This window comes from Talpa europaea (assembly GCF_964194135.1).
Source record: "Talpa europaea genome assembly, chromosome: 2".
In the NCBI taxonomy this organism is placed as follows: domain Eukaryota; kingdom Metazoa; phylum Chordata; class Mammalia; order Eulipotyphla; family Talpidae; genus Talpa; species Talpa europaea.
In genome coordinates this window covers 104552426-104566540 of record NC_140068.1, presented here as the reverse complement: position 1 = coordinate 104566540, position 14115 = coordinate 104552426, and the positions used below count along the sequence as shown (strand labels likewise).

Genomic DNA, 14115 nt, shown 5'->3' with positions numbered 1-14115 from the left:
CTGGCGTCGCAGAGGCCGCGGGCAGCTTCGCAACCCAGCGCTCAACCGCTGCGCCACCGGGGAGGCGCAATAATTATTATTATTATTTTTTTTAATAAAAACGTCCCAGACTTTTTGAGAAAACAAAATATCATTCTTTAATAAAATCATTTTACTACAAAATGGAGATCTGGAAGGCTGTGGCGTGAAGCTGGGAGGCGGAAACAGCCCCGGGTCAGGGTGATGCCTCTCACTTCTTCCTCTTATTCCCAGAGTCTTTCTTCTTGTCCCCAGAGTTCTCCTGATTCTTCTTGCCCAGAATCTTCAGAAGGTTCTTGGACATGTAGTAGGGTCGCTCCTGGGAGCCGTCGTTCCGCTCCAGGTCTTCCACTGAGCCAACACAGACCAGTTAGAAAGGACCCTCGGGGATCATCCCTACTCTCCTGGGAAAATCTGGGGCTTGGGGACTCAAATGCCTGGTTTCTATTCAGACTGCACCATCATCGGCAGTTTATGTATGGGTCAGGTTTTGTAACTTACTGAGCAAGTTATGTAATCTCAGTTTCCTTATCTGTAAGGTGGGTAGGTGGGGACGGAGTGGGGGTAGGGGAGGAAATGCGGGTCAGTTTAGCACAGAGCCTGTTACAAACCAAACCCTGAATGAATAGATGCAGTAGGGTAAGAAAGTCCTTTCTCACTACAGCCACCTGCTGGGAAGTCTATTGTTGCTAACTTCTACTCTAGATTTTCTGGAAGATACCAGAGACCTCTCCCCTGGAATACTTTCTTGGGAGAGCCTGCCTGCCCCAGAGCTTACTTCCTCCTTTCTTCCCCAACCTCCATATCTGAGGATGACAGAAGAGGCTCCCTCAAGCTCCTTTAACTCATAAAGTCATTATTTCTAGAATCACCTTGATGTTGGGGGGAGGTGATTAAGGGTGTCACTCACAGAAACAGAGGAAGAGTGTGTCCACACACATGCCGAAAACATTGAAGAAGCCACTGGCGATGACATAGGCTCCCAGGATACAGGTCTGGAAGACATGAGGGCTGTTAGGATTCCTTTGAGGGAGCTGGGAGGGTGAGGCAGAGATGGGAGACACTCACTATGATGGGCAGCCAGTAGTAGTTGAGTTTGGGGTTCTCAAAGTCTTTGCCCAATCCCGGGATGCGACCGGAGAAAAAAAAGAAGGACAGGACCCCTGCAGGAAAGGTCTGGAGGTCAGTGTTGCTGCTGATGTGATCTTTTTAACTGTCCAGCACCCCTGTCCTGTCCCCAGAACTCCCAGCCCTGGTCCTTACCGACACCTCCAACCACCAGTAGCTTCCCGAAGAACAGCAGCAGGTCTGTGACTTTATCCAGCACGGCCACCCTATATAGGGAGTTAGGGTGGGTTGGGAGTGAGAGGCCAGGCAAGGCTGGAGACTGAATTGGCTATGTAATTTGCCGTGACAAAGTGCAAAATAAACTTTGTTCACATTTCAGCAGAGCAATAAATCAAGCTTGAGGCTCTTCTGAGCATAGCATGGCCACAAAACCGGCCTCGGGTACGAGATCTGTGGTGGGGACCCCACAGTGTGGGGAGCAGCCTGACCTGAGAATGTTCCTCATGAGCAGCTTGAAGGCGTCTTTGGCTGAGACACAGAAATTCTTCCCATAGATGGCGATCTGGGTGAGGTAGAAAGTTCAGAGTTACCTGTATGAGCTGCCCAGGACTGGGTCAAGGGGCCCAGAGCAAGTAATTATACATGGGGCTCACCATGATGTATGCATTGCGGTTCAGGAACTTGACAAACTTTTCCAGACACCAGAGGCAGCACTTGAAGCAGCACATAATGCATCGGGCTAGAGCATTCTGGGTTCCTGGGGATCAGGGGTCACATTTGGTCTCTGGTCCCCGATAATCCCTCAAGGATACAGCTGTTCAGCCTGGTCTTTTCCAGCCCTGGACCTTGACTCACTTTTCAATCTGTGGTCAATGTACTCCAAGATGACCCGGACTATCTGCACAAGGCTCAGGATGAGGGATCCGAAGGCCAGCGAGCCAGTGTGGTAACTGAAGTTGTTAGGTGGTCAGATGCAGCCTCAGGACCTCTGTGACTCCCACGCTTACCCAGGCTCACAATTCCCAGCATCCCCCCTGCTTACCGAAGTGTGCGAATGAAGGCAGAGCACAGGGGGAAGGTGGGGATGTCCTTGGGTTTGTGCAAGGCCCAGTAGAAGGAGGCAAAGGCCCCTGCCAGGACACACTGACCCAGGGCCAGCACCCAGTTCACAGTCCAAAATAGCCCCAGGACCCCGTAGATTTGCAAGTTGAAGAGAGTACGTTGTACCAGGCCTGTGGATGTGTAGCTCTGGAAGACGCAAATCGCTCCTGGGCAGGAATTATTAATTGGGACCTGGAGGGTTTTGAAAGAGTAGACTCATTCCCAACCAGCTCTTCTCTCCCAGAGAAGAGGGGGGGAAGTGGCAGCCTCCCCTCTCAGGAGTTGCCTCTCTAGTGTCACTGGTTCAGCTTGCCTATGGTGTCAGTGTGACTAGCTTCTATCAGCCACCTGATGTGCAGAACTCCCCAAGCCTCAGTGGTGCAAGGGCCAGAGTGCCCAAGGCCTAGCTCTCCCTTGTACTCAAGCAGCAATTCCTTCCCAGTGCAGCCTCTGCGACTTCAACCAAAACAGTCTCTAGCAAAATCAAAGAAACTAATTTTTTTTAAAAAAGATTTATGTATTTATACAAGAACTGGGGTACAGGCCAGATGCACAGGAGGGTGAGAGGATTCACCAGAGACAGAGTGGGGAACAGAGCAGGTAGATTGACTGAAATACACTGCTGAGGGGAGCAGCAGGTGAGACAGATGTCTACTGTGCCATGTGGGTCCCTCGCTAGCTGGCTGGGATGGAACCGGTTCTACAGAGGCTGCAGACAGCCTCATAGCTCAACCACCTGTGCCACCAGGGGAGGCCCAAAGACACTAATTGTAAGATAACAAAGAATTACTGTTGATTTTATTGGTTGTGCTAATGGGGTAGTGATTGTGCTTTTTAAAAATCCTTAAGTATTGAGATTCAATCCTGTTGTATTGCAGGTGAAGAGACACAATGACAATGTCCAGAATTTGCCTTCAAAAACTCCAGAGAGGGGGCCTCCCTGGTGGCTCAAGGAGTTAAGCACCGCACTATGAAGCAATCCGCAGCCTCTGCAGCACCAGTTCGATTCCCGGCTGGCCAGGGAGCAACCCACATGGCATAGCAGACCTCTCCTGTTTAGCTCGCTGCTCCCCTCAGCAGTATATTTCAGTCAGTCTGCCTGTTCTGTTCCCCACTCTGTCCCTGGTGAATCCTCTCACCCCTCCCCAACCCTCGCATCTCTGGCCTGTACCCCAGCTCTTGTATGCATAAATAAATCAATCTTAAAAAAAACAAAACTCCAGAGAGGAAAAAAAATTTCCAGTGAGATGGAGAGGGTAGATGAAGCCAGCTTCGTGCAAAGTTGTAGGTTGTGGAAGGAACAGCAATTCTCTTTTGTGAGTGTTTGAAATTTTTCAAAATAAAAACTTTCCAGCAAATGTGACAAAAGCCTTGATAATTGCTGAAACCGAGTATATTTGAAATTTAATGTTCAGAAAACATACTGTACTTTGTAATTGTGGCTTTGTGTCTTCTCTACTCCTGGGAAGGGTTGAAAGCAAGAACTGAGGTACTTAGGACTTTTGATACAGGTACCTGGCACATAGTGGGTCCCCCAGACTTTTAAGGGAGCCTCTTTCCCCTACCAGAGGGGGGGGGGCACAGACCACTGCCCCAGCTCAGAGGAGCGACAACTTTGAAGACAGTCAATATTTAGCAATCCAGTGTCAATGGGGAGAGTTTGGGGAAGCAGCTTCTCTCCCAGGGCCCCAGGAAGTCCCACCTGCCTAGAGCCTAGCACTGTGTTCCTAAAGAGGGAAACACAACAACATAACAAGTGCCCCCAAAACATGTTCAACAAAACCGGTCTACAGTTATCAGCTCTTATCAGATGCCAGGCATTGTATGAAGCACTTTATGTGCCCCTGTCCTGTCATCGCAGACACCCTGAGGGGCAGGTATTATGATTAGCCCCATTTTACAGATCAGTGGACCGCAGAGGAATGTCATGTCGGGGGCGGGGGGTGGGGAGGGGTGGGGAGTTCTGCTGTCCACCTCCCTGCACAGGGCCCTCCCCCCCACCCCCCACCCCCCACCCGTATGCCTCCTTCCAGCCTCCCTTCCTTCCCTACAGTGGGTGACTCAGTAGCAGAACTAGACCTGGAGCCTCGGAATGACTCCCTCCTTTGCTGCCTCTGCTGGGGCCTGTGGTGAGATCTTACCCTCACTGGGCCTCAGTCTTCTCTGTACAAGGGGTTTGGGCCAGTTGACCCCTAAGTTTCCCTAAGCCCTACTGGTGCCCCCTCCACATCCATCCCCAACCCTCTCACCCGAGGGTCACAAGATTCATTCAATATCAGGTTCTCACAGCCAGGCAAGCTGGTGTTGGGCACACGTACGACATACTGGGGTTGCCCTGATGTGGCCAGGTACCCACAGTGGAGTCAAGGAAAGTTCTGTGATATGGGGTCTCCCCAGTTCTCTTCCCCAGGGGGCCCTCCCAGGCACTCATGCAGGCTGTTCATGGATAAAGCCAGCTCTTTCTCCTTCAGCTCTGTCCAGGGCCATGTCTGCGTAGAAGAAAGGGCACCTGCTTTCTTTCAACTGCATGAAGGAGCTGTGTGGGCAAGCTCTGCCTGTCCCTGCCACCCCCAGGACTCCAGGGGTATGGGTAAAGGATACAGCGAGGTCATGGCCCAATAGATGATGCAAATGGACAGGAGGACAAAGGTGACCAGTGGGTAGAACACGGTGGACATCATCTGTCCAATAGCCCTGCAGGGAGACGAGAGCATGGCCCCAGGCCCCCACCCACGCTCTCAGGGGCTGACCCTGGCACTGGTCCCACTCTGCCCTTGCCAGGGCCTGCTCCTTCCCCCCAGCTGGCCACACAATAGGTGCTCACTGAATGAACTAAGGCCAACAAATCAGGTTCAAGAGACCCTGCAAGGAAACGAGAGTCACAGAAGTCCCATGGGGCAACTTCGGGGAGACATGAAAAGAACTCTTACAGGGTGGCACTTGATCCATTTGGCAGGCAAATCTTGGTTGGGAGCAAATTACCGCTTCTCTTCCCACCTGGATTCCTGCCAACCCAACCACCACTGCCGCCCTAAGGACACCACTAGCAGAGCCCCTACAGAGGGAGGTGACACTGGCTCATGCAATCTTCATGACAGTGCTACAGGGTAGGAGCTCTTATTACCCCCATTTTACAGATGGGTAAACGGAGACGCAGAAAGGCTGTCACACAGCAATATTAACTGTGGCGTTAGTCTGCGTTTTCTCCTCCAGGGCTCCTGCCAACTTCCAGGCACCCTGACCCCAGCCTGGCACCCCGCTTGTGCCCCCTCTCCTTCCCAGGCAGGCCTGACTTGCTAGCCTCCTCCAGGAGGGCGACGGCGATGCGAATCCGCTGGCGCAGGAAGATGAGCATCAGCAGCAGGATGCCTTCCAGCACAGACAGCAGGATCACTGGGGGCAGACAGGGAAACAGGGGCTGGTGTCGGGGCCAGTCTGGCCATGACCGAGGGCAGCCCTGGGGCAACAAGCAGCTGGGAGGTAGGCAGGGCACTCACTGGCCACTAGCCAGGTTTCCTGAACGTCCAAGTAGGCATTGAAGTTGATGGTGAGGCCCAGCTGGGTGATGGAGGCACCCTTGTCCCGCAGCTCTTGATACTCCTTCCAGCAGTGGTAGATGCCATAGGCCAGCACGCCCAGCACCCCTAGGATGAGCACCACCACCAGGGGCTTGGCCACTAGGCGCAGAAGCAGGATAAACAGCATGCTCAGGAACAGAGCCACGCCCAGGGCGCTGCAGGCAGAGTGGAGTAGTAGGTGAGGCTCACCCCAAGTCCCCTAAAGCTTTCCCTTTTCAGAGGCCCCCAAATGCCATTGCCTATCCCCCAGTATCTCCATATTAGAACCTCTTTTTCTTATAAATTCTGCAAGGTTTGGGGTCTGTTCCGAGCTCTGGCTCCTTCCTCCCCTGTCCAAGTCTCTGTGCAGACATTGAGCTGGCGATAGAGGATCGAAAGGGGAGCAGGGAAGGACAAGAGGAGGGGAATCTGGGGACTCACACAAGAATCCAATACCAGGAGTGGGCAAAATCTTCAAAGATCTTAACACTGATGTCACGGGCATTGAGGTCATTGAAAAGCCCACTGTTGGAGAGAGACAGAGTCAGAGGGGACTGTGGGTGGGAAGGAGTGCGAGCAGATGTGGGATCTGGGGGATACCCACTTGATTCCCTGAGTGATGGTGGCGTTGGTGATCCCTGGGAGCTCAGGAACAGTACTATTGATCCATGGAAAGCAGCGGCCCATAACTGGATGGAGAGAACCGGGTTGTAGGGTAGGAGGGCCCAGAGCTTTGTCTTGAAAATCTCTGGCCCCCACCCCAGTTCATGGTGTATGCAGGAGGAAGGAAAGATGAGTTCTGCCTCCCTCAGAGGACTGCTCTTGATTCCACAGCCAAACTGGGGGTAGGGTGGGGGGGGATGGGGAAGGGCACTCTTGCCCTGTGGAGTTTCCCCTCCCTGCCGCTGTCTGAGCTCAGACATCCTCTCTGCCTCCGCCTCACAAACTTTTCACCCTTTGATCCACCTGCCTTCGTGCCAGGGAGACCATGGCCCAGCAGATCTCATGGTTCCAGGCCTCTAGTTTGCTCAGACACCTCTGGAGGCTCATGGCCAGGCTTCAAGACTCTCCTGTTCAAGACTGGCTGACTTTCCCTCACCTCTGTCCCTTGCTCTCTTGTTGCACCTGAGTACTCATCTGCCTCCAGAAATCCCAGCCATTACTCCCTGTTCAATTCCATCTCCAGGAAGCTTTCTCACCCCATCCCCATCTCTTGCGGCACCTATTTTGTGCTTACATGGTCATTTACCTCCACTCTCACGGCAGCAACTTTGCCAGGCAGGCTGGCTCTGGCATTTACAGTCTAAAGATGAGAAAACAGGGCTCAGCTAGGTTGCGCAGTTGGCCCAAGGCCACACAGCTGGAAAGCGGTGGAATTTAAATCGAAATCTACTTTCTATTCTACTTCTATAGCAAACTGGAAGACTTTTTTGTAATTTCAAATTTTTCTGTTAAAAATGACATTTATGGGCCTCCCCTGGTGGTGCAGGCAGTTGGTGGAGGTTGAGTGCCACGCTGTGAAGCTGTCCACAGCCTCTGCAGCGCCGGTTCGATCTCTGCCATCTGGCGAGGGTCCCACATGGCGCGGCAGACCTCTCCTGTCTCGCCCGCTGCTCCCCTCAGCAGTGTATTTGGTCAGTCTGCCTGTTCTGTTCCCCACTCTGTCTCTGGTGAATTTTCTCACCCTCCCACACCTCTGGCCTGTACCCCAGTTCTTGCATAAATCTTTAAAAAAATGAGATTTATGGTACAGAAGAGCACACAGAAAAAAATAAAAAATTAGTGGGATTCCATCATGCAACCGTATTCACATCTACCGTTTGGGTGAACATTCTCTCAGCCCTTCCAGTCTGTTCCCTGTGCATGGATGTATTTGTGTGCACAGTCTCCACACATGTTTTCATGAGATCTTTGTGGAGACCCCAATCGTTCCACCTAGCACTTAGTTCAAGCAGGGAGCACATCTTCCCTGTGTCTCTCCCCAGCGCCTGGCACAATAAACACTAGGATCTTCCTGCAGCAGAAACGAAAATGAAGCTGTGCGCAACTATTCTCCCTGGGCCTGGTTTCCTCATGAGAGCAATAAAAATACTGTACTAGATGATGCCTGAGCAAGGAATGCAGCTTCTCACCTGGACTGGAAGGGAGGAGGAAACTGGGGCAGAATTCCTGTCTCAGGCTTCGCATCACATTCTGGAGGGTGGAGAGAGGACAGACAGACAGCCAGATGAAGGAGTGAACTGCTCACCACCACCACCATCACCTACCCAACCCCTCTTGCACTCCCTGCCATGTGCCCCTTGTTGGGGACAGTGATGACATTGGGGGCAGTGCTTACCATGTCCTGGGGTACCCCAGGCAGACAGAAATTTCTGTTTTCAGCGTAGAAGACCTCCCTGACTGTCATTGAGTATTGACTGGGTTCCACGGTCCATGCAGTGTTTGGACAGGAGGACACGCATACCTGGGGGCAGAAAGCGTGCTGGGGGACTGGTGGCTAGGCCCCCTGGAGATCAGGGCAGAGATTGTCTGCAGGCTCTGACCTGGGGTGTGGAGCACTGTAGGCCTTTCTCTGCTACTGTGATGATGTTGGCATCTAGGATGCAGCTGAAGATGTTGAAGTACAGGAGATAAGGCTTATCTCTGCAGAGGGGAAGAAGCACCAGCATCAGGGCCTGGTCTAACAGAGCAAGGAGAAGGCGGGGGATGGACGGCCAGGGCAGGGAGTCAATATGACCGAGGTACACCACTCAGCTCCTGGCCTCAAGAAGCTCAGTCAAGGGCCTCCCCGGTGGTCCAGCGGTTGAGCACTGGGTTACGAAGCTGCCCGCAGCCTCTGCGGCGCCGGTTTGATCCCCGGCTGCTCCCCAGCCACCGGAGGAGGGTCCCACATGGCGCACAGACCTCTCCTGCCACCTGCTGCTCCCCTCAGCAGTGTGCTTCGGTCCTTCTGCCTGCTCTGCTCCCTGCTCTGGCTCTGGTGAATTCTCTCACCCTCCCGCACTTCTGACTGTACAGTGCTTGTATAAATCAATCAATCAATCAATCAATCAATCAATCTTAAAAAAAAAAAAAAGGAAAAAAAAGAAGCTCAGTCAAGCTGGAAAGGTACGAAGATGCCTGAAAGATTTCCTAGAATAGTGCCTCCCTGGTGGCGCAAGGGGTTAAGCACAGCACTATGAAGCTATCCACAGCATGAGTTTGGATCCCTGGCAACTCAGGAGCTACCTACATGGCACGGCAGACCTCTCCTGTCTCGCCTGCTACTCCCCTCAGCAGTGTATTTCAGTCAGTCTGCCTGTTCTGCTCCCCTCTGTCTCTGGTGAATCCTCTCACCCTCTGCACCTTGGGCTTGTACCCCAGTTCTTTTTAAAGATTTATTTATGCATATAAGAACTGGGGTATAAGCCAGAGGTGTGGGGAGTGAGAGGATTCACCAAAGACAGAATGGGGAACAGAACAGGCAGACTGACTGAAATACACTGCTGAGGGGAGTAGCGTGCGAGGCAGGAGAGGTCTGCCGTGTCATGTAGGTAGCTCCCTGGCTGGCCAGAGATTGAACTAATGCTGCAGAGGCTGTGGACAGCTTCACAGTGCTCTTGCTTAACCCCTTGAGCCACCAGGGAGGCCTTACCCCAGTTCTTGTATGCATAAATAAAAAAATCTTAAAAAAAAAATTCCCTAGAATAAATCAGCATCTCGATTGTTTACAGATCTTTAAGCGCTTGAACTTTGGAGCCAAACAATCATCCAGTTTCATGACCTTGAGCAAACCATTTAATGCTCACAGCCTCAGTCCCAGCATGTGTAAAACAACAGTATCTACCTTGTAGGGTTTAAATGAATTTGTGTATGTAAACTACACTGACTGCCTGGAACATAGTAAACACCATAAAATGTTAGAGGTTTTTATTACTTATTGAGCATTTCCTGCACACCAAAAATAAAAAATAAAAAAATAAAAAGCAAACAAAAAAACCCCAGTATCATTTCTGGGACCATCCTTGTGTTTCAGATGAGGACATCGAAGCCCAGAGAGGTTGAATAACTTGTTCAACGCCACATACCAGAACCAACCCAATCTCTAAACTCAAAGTCCATGCAGCAATGAACCATGACTACTGCAGAGACACAAAATTTGCTAGCCCCAAAGACAGTCTCTTGGGCATAAGGATTATTTCAAAGGAATGACTTTAAAAGCTGGGTGGAGGTTTCCTTTTAATAAGAGACATTTGCATGTGTAAAGGGAAGTCTCCCTTTGGAAGCCGGGCCCCACAGGAAGGCCTACTTTCTCTGACCCTCATCAATGCAGGAGGCAGCAGCTTAAATCTGCATAACAGTCTTACCCTAGTTCACAGTGCCTTTCCCCGTGACCTCCCATAATGATCAGCTCAAGTCCCCTCCCCCCCATTTCCTTTGTCTTTAATTAAAGTTATTTAAGGAGGTAACAAGCCATTTTGGAGAGTTACCTTTTTTTTGCTGGGTCTCCCCCATAAATACCAGAGTTGTACATATTATTAAATGTTCTTTTTTTTTTTCTCTTGTCAATCTGTCTGATGTTAATTTGTCTATTTGCCAGTCTAGAAGAACTAAGAGAGGAAGGGAGACTTGCTCCCCTCCCCCACACGACACTGCCTCCCTATTTCTGGGGGGCCTCAGAAGCCAACTGCCCAGTACTGAGGACTTTTCAACACGGTCTTAAGTGGGGACATTCCAGGAGGCTGGGAGGGTGTGTGGAAGAGCTTGGATAATCTGGAGTCTGGGTGCCCATCACCTACCTTGTGTGTCTCCTGCCCCATTTTCCTGCCTTGGTACTCACCTGTTTGCCCCGATCCCGCAGTAGGCCCCAGTGGAGTTCCTGGGGTACAGAACTTGTCGGGGATCTCCATATACCCAGGCTGGAGACACAGACACAGATGAATCACCAAAGCGGAACCACAAAGGAGGAATCACAGAGGAGGGTGTAAGTGTGACCCTTCCCTGGGTTACTGACCCTCACCCCAGCCCCAGCTCTGCAAAGCTGAAAACTCACCCACAAGCCCCACCGCAATGTAACCCAGAATGAAGAGCAGGAAGAGTACGCAGCAGATGACATCTGTGCAGCTCCTGAAGAAAATGGGGTCTAACTGTTAGGGGGAAAATGATGTCCTAAAGCTAATTCCATCAGGCTTTGTGGACTCCACCCCCACCCCAGGCCAAAGCCAAAGACACTGGGAACTCCAAATCCCATCCCCACCAAAGGGAAGGTGGCTGGGACCTGAGGGTGGGGTTAAGCAGCCAGGTTGGTATAAAGCCAGACACGTGGGCTTTGGAGGGGTCCCCCATTTTGGCTCTCTGCCAGCTCGCAGTCTGGCCAGCTCTGAGAGTGCCTTTGGGTTTCCAGGTCGGCGGATCGGGTAGGACGCGTTAAAGACTTTATTTCCCTATTTGCTCCCTGAGTTGTACATTTTCCTTATTTCCTTTTCCCTTGTAAATAAACCTTTTATTAACCTTTTGTGTGTGCCTGTAGTGGAGTATTAATAAGTCCCTTTTAAGCGCGCGGGTGAGGACCCACAGCCCAGGCAACCCGTTCAATATCGGGGCTGCCCTATAACATAAGTAGTCACAGTTGGAGAATTGGGCGTTGCTGGAAAGTGGGTAGGCGTTATTCCATTTTTTAGAAAACCCTTTTCTTGGTGGGTCCACTTTTGTCTGAAGTATAACATGGGAAAGCGCACACTCATGTGGCCCAGTTGGATGGACTCTCCCGAGGGGCGTGCAGCCACACAGCCAGCTCCCAGGTCAAGAAACATCATCAGCCCCAGGAGGCCCCTGTGTCCACACATGACAGTGCCCCTGGGCACTACTCTTTTGGGGCAGGAGTTTTCCTTTTTACAAATTTCTCACCATTTAAAAAAATTTTATTTATTTATATCTATTTTACATCATTGTTCATTTTTAAATGATGTTTGCTTTTTTTTTTTTTTTTTACTCAGGTATGGTCCCCATAGAATTTCCTCCACCGATTCACCCATGCACCATTTTCCAGGTAGTACAAAGCAAACCTAAGACCCATCTCCCTCCTGCCCCTCCCAACTGCTACCTGCAGAGCCAGGGCCCAGAACTCACCTGTCCTTAATCGGGCCTCGAAAGGAGGGGTTATATTCCACTGGTTTTCCTGAGGGTATGGGGAGGAGTGTAGAGAGTGAGGTACTGAGAGGGTCTCTCCTCATTTCCCATCCTTTCAAAATCCTTCCTCCCCTGGGATCCCCCCTGGCCCTTAGGAGTTTGGGGGAAGGAGATGGACAGGGGCAGGGCTGGCTGGAGGGGAAATGGAAGTCAGGAAAAGTAGGATCCAGGCCCAGCTGGCAGCTCAACAGCTCTGCTCAAGTGAAATCTACCCAGGTGTCCGTGGAGGGAGGGAAAGGGACCTTTAGGGTTAATTCCATTTCCAGCTCAAGGCTGTCAGCTCATGTTAGTCAGGGAATGTCCTTCACCTCCCGCTCCACCCTGGTCATTTCTCCTGGGTTTCCCTCCGGCTGGGATGTGGACTCTGACTCTAGTGCTGTTAGTGCCTCCACACCCCCATGCCCTCATCCCAGCCCCTCTTCCCTCTCAGTAGCCTGCCCAGGTTACAGAAGGGGCACAGATGAGCCCCTTCAGGGATGTCACAGCTCCTCCCAGCATCTGCCTCAGCCCTGCCTCTACCCGGTCACCTGAAGCAGTGGGGAAAGAAGTTGAAGCTAAAGGCACCAGCTCTGGGAGAGCCTGGGGAACTAGGGAGCCCCTGTAGACCCCCACCCGGAAGGGACCTCTATCAATCCCTGGGCAAGCACTCAGGGTGACACCTGAGCCAGGCCGTTGAGATTGTGGCTGTGTCCTGTTCCTGGTCCTCCCTAAGTACACACACAGGGAGGAGGTGGGGCCAGGCAGCCAGGGCCTAGTGGGCACCTAAGAGGGAGTGGGGCAGAGAGCTGGGCAAGTGTAGAAAGGGGTGGGGTCCACTTTCCTCAGGAGCTCTGGACTCTGTCCCTCCATGATTCTCAGACATAAGGTCAATGATTGACCCAAAATTGTTCCAGGAAGTCTACTAGGGAATCTCACTCCTCCTTCCCTTGGCCCCCTGCCTCTGGGTTTCTTCCTCTCCAGATTCCCAAACCCCAGGGGACCTTTGCGGGCAGGCCTCTAGTCCTGACTTCTTACAGGGATCCCAATGGCTGGTCCCAGTTCACGCTTCCCTCAGGCCTCTCCAGCCCTGATCCTCAGACCCCTGGGGCAGGCTCCCGCTTTGGTCCCTCACAGAGATTCTGGGGACAGGCCTCTTTCCCTCTCCCCTCAGGTCTTACTTACCCTTCCCAGGAAGCCCAGAGACCTCTGCCCCTACTCCTCAAGAACCAGAGGCTGGTTCCCGCTGCTAAGACTCAGAGGCAAGTCCCAGCCCTGTCTGCATAGCCCCAGCTCCTCACAGGGGCCCCAGCAGAACCCACCCGCCTGCCCCTCCTCACAGAGCCCCTGAGAGTCAGACCCCCCCTCCTTACCCCTCAGAGACCCAGAGTTCAGCCTGAAAGTTCTCAGAGACCCCAGCTGCTCCTTGGGACAGGGGGCCAGGCCCTGACCTCACTCTTCAAAGACTCTTTAACACATGACACTCCCAGCCTGAGCCTCATGCCCCTGTTCGGGACCGGGCTGTTCTGGCTTTGTTTCTCGGTCAGGCCAGGATGCCCCTACCCGCTGCAGCCCCATCTCCTTACAGAGACCCATTTCAGTGCCTGAAGTCTCCCCAGCAACACCCCACAGTCCCTGAACTGCATCCTCCTCCTGGACTCTTGATGCCGCCTCTTTCCATCAGCTGGCTTCCCGCCTTCCTCCCCCGCCCCTCCCCACGCACACACCAGAGACCCAGGACGCCCCCAGCTCTTCTCCCAGTGGCTAGACCGTAGTCACACAAATCAGGCAGCAGACCCCCTCCCTCTGCCGTCCCGGCCTCAGCCTCACCGTACAGCTCGTCCTTGTCCTGTTTTTGCTTCCCCCTCATGGCTCAGTCTCCGGAGTGATTGGAGCCTGGGAGACCTGGCGACTTACCTGCTGCCAGCCCCGCCCTCCCACACGTCACAGCCCCACCTCCACCTGTGGTCCCCGACACTCTCCAGTTCCTTCTTCACAGCGGCAAAGCCACAGCTCTGAGCAGGTGGGAGGGAAGGCCCAGCTGGGGGCAGGTGCTCTGGGCTGCTTGCTGCGAGGGGGGTGGGGCTGAACTGCGGCCTGAAGGGATTGACAGGCTCTACGGAAAACCCTTCAGCTCTCACACCTGTACCCTCCTGCAGAAGATTAGTGAAGATGACCGTGCATTTGCTTTTTAGCCCTTGACAGTGGTCCCCCTACAACCCTTCCC

The 14115-nt window shown here is 52.6% G+C and overlaps 1 protein-coding gene across 1 annotated transcript; it reads right to left on the bottom strand.

The window, feature by feature from the left end:
* Window positions 1–229: 229 nt before the first annotated feature.
* On the bottom strand, window positions 230–13758 carry SLC44A4 (solute carrier family 44 member 4; the record flags this gene model as incomplete). Its single annotated transcript, XM_084259358.1, has 21 exons — window positions 230–369; window positions 929–1013; window positions 1087–1181; window positions 1282–1352; window positions 1575–1648; window positions 1740–1843; window positions 1942–2036; window positions 2129–2379; window positions 4437–4539; window positions 4789–4881; window positions 5481–5580; window positions 5685–5920; window positions 6186–6269; window positions 6349–6433; window positions 7877–7937; window positions 8083–8208; window positions 8288–8387; window positions 10564–10642; window positions 10777–10850; window positions 11853–11901; window positions 13719–13758. 21 exons carry the CDS (start codon window positions 13756–13758, stop codon window positions 230–232), a joined length of 2145 nt encoding a protein of 714 aa, XP_084115484.1.
* Window positions 13759–14115: the final 357 nt, after the last annotated feature.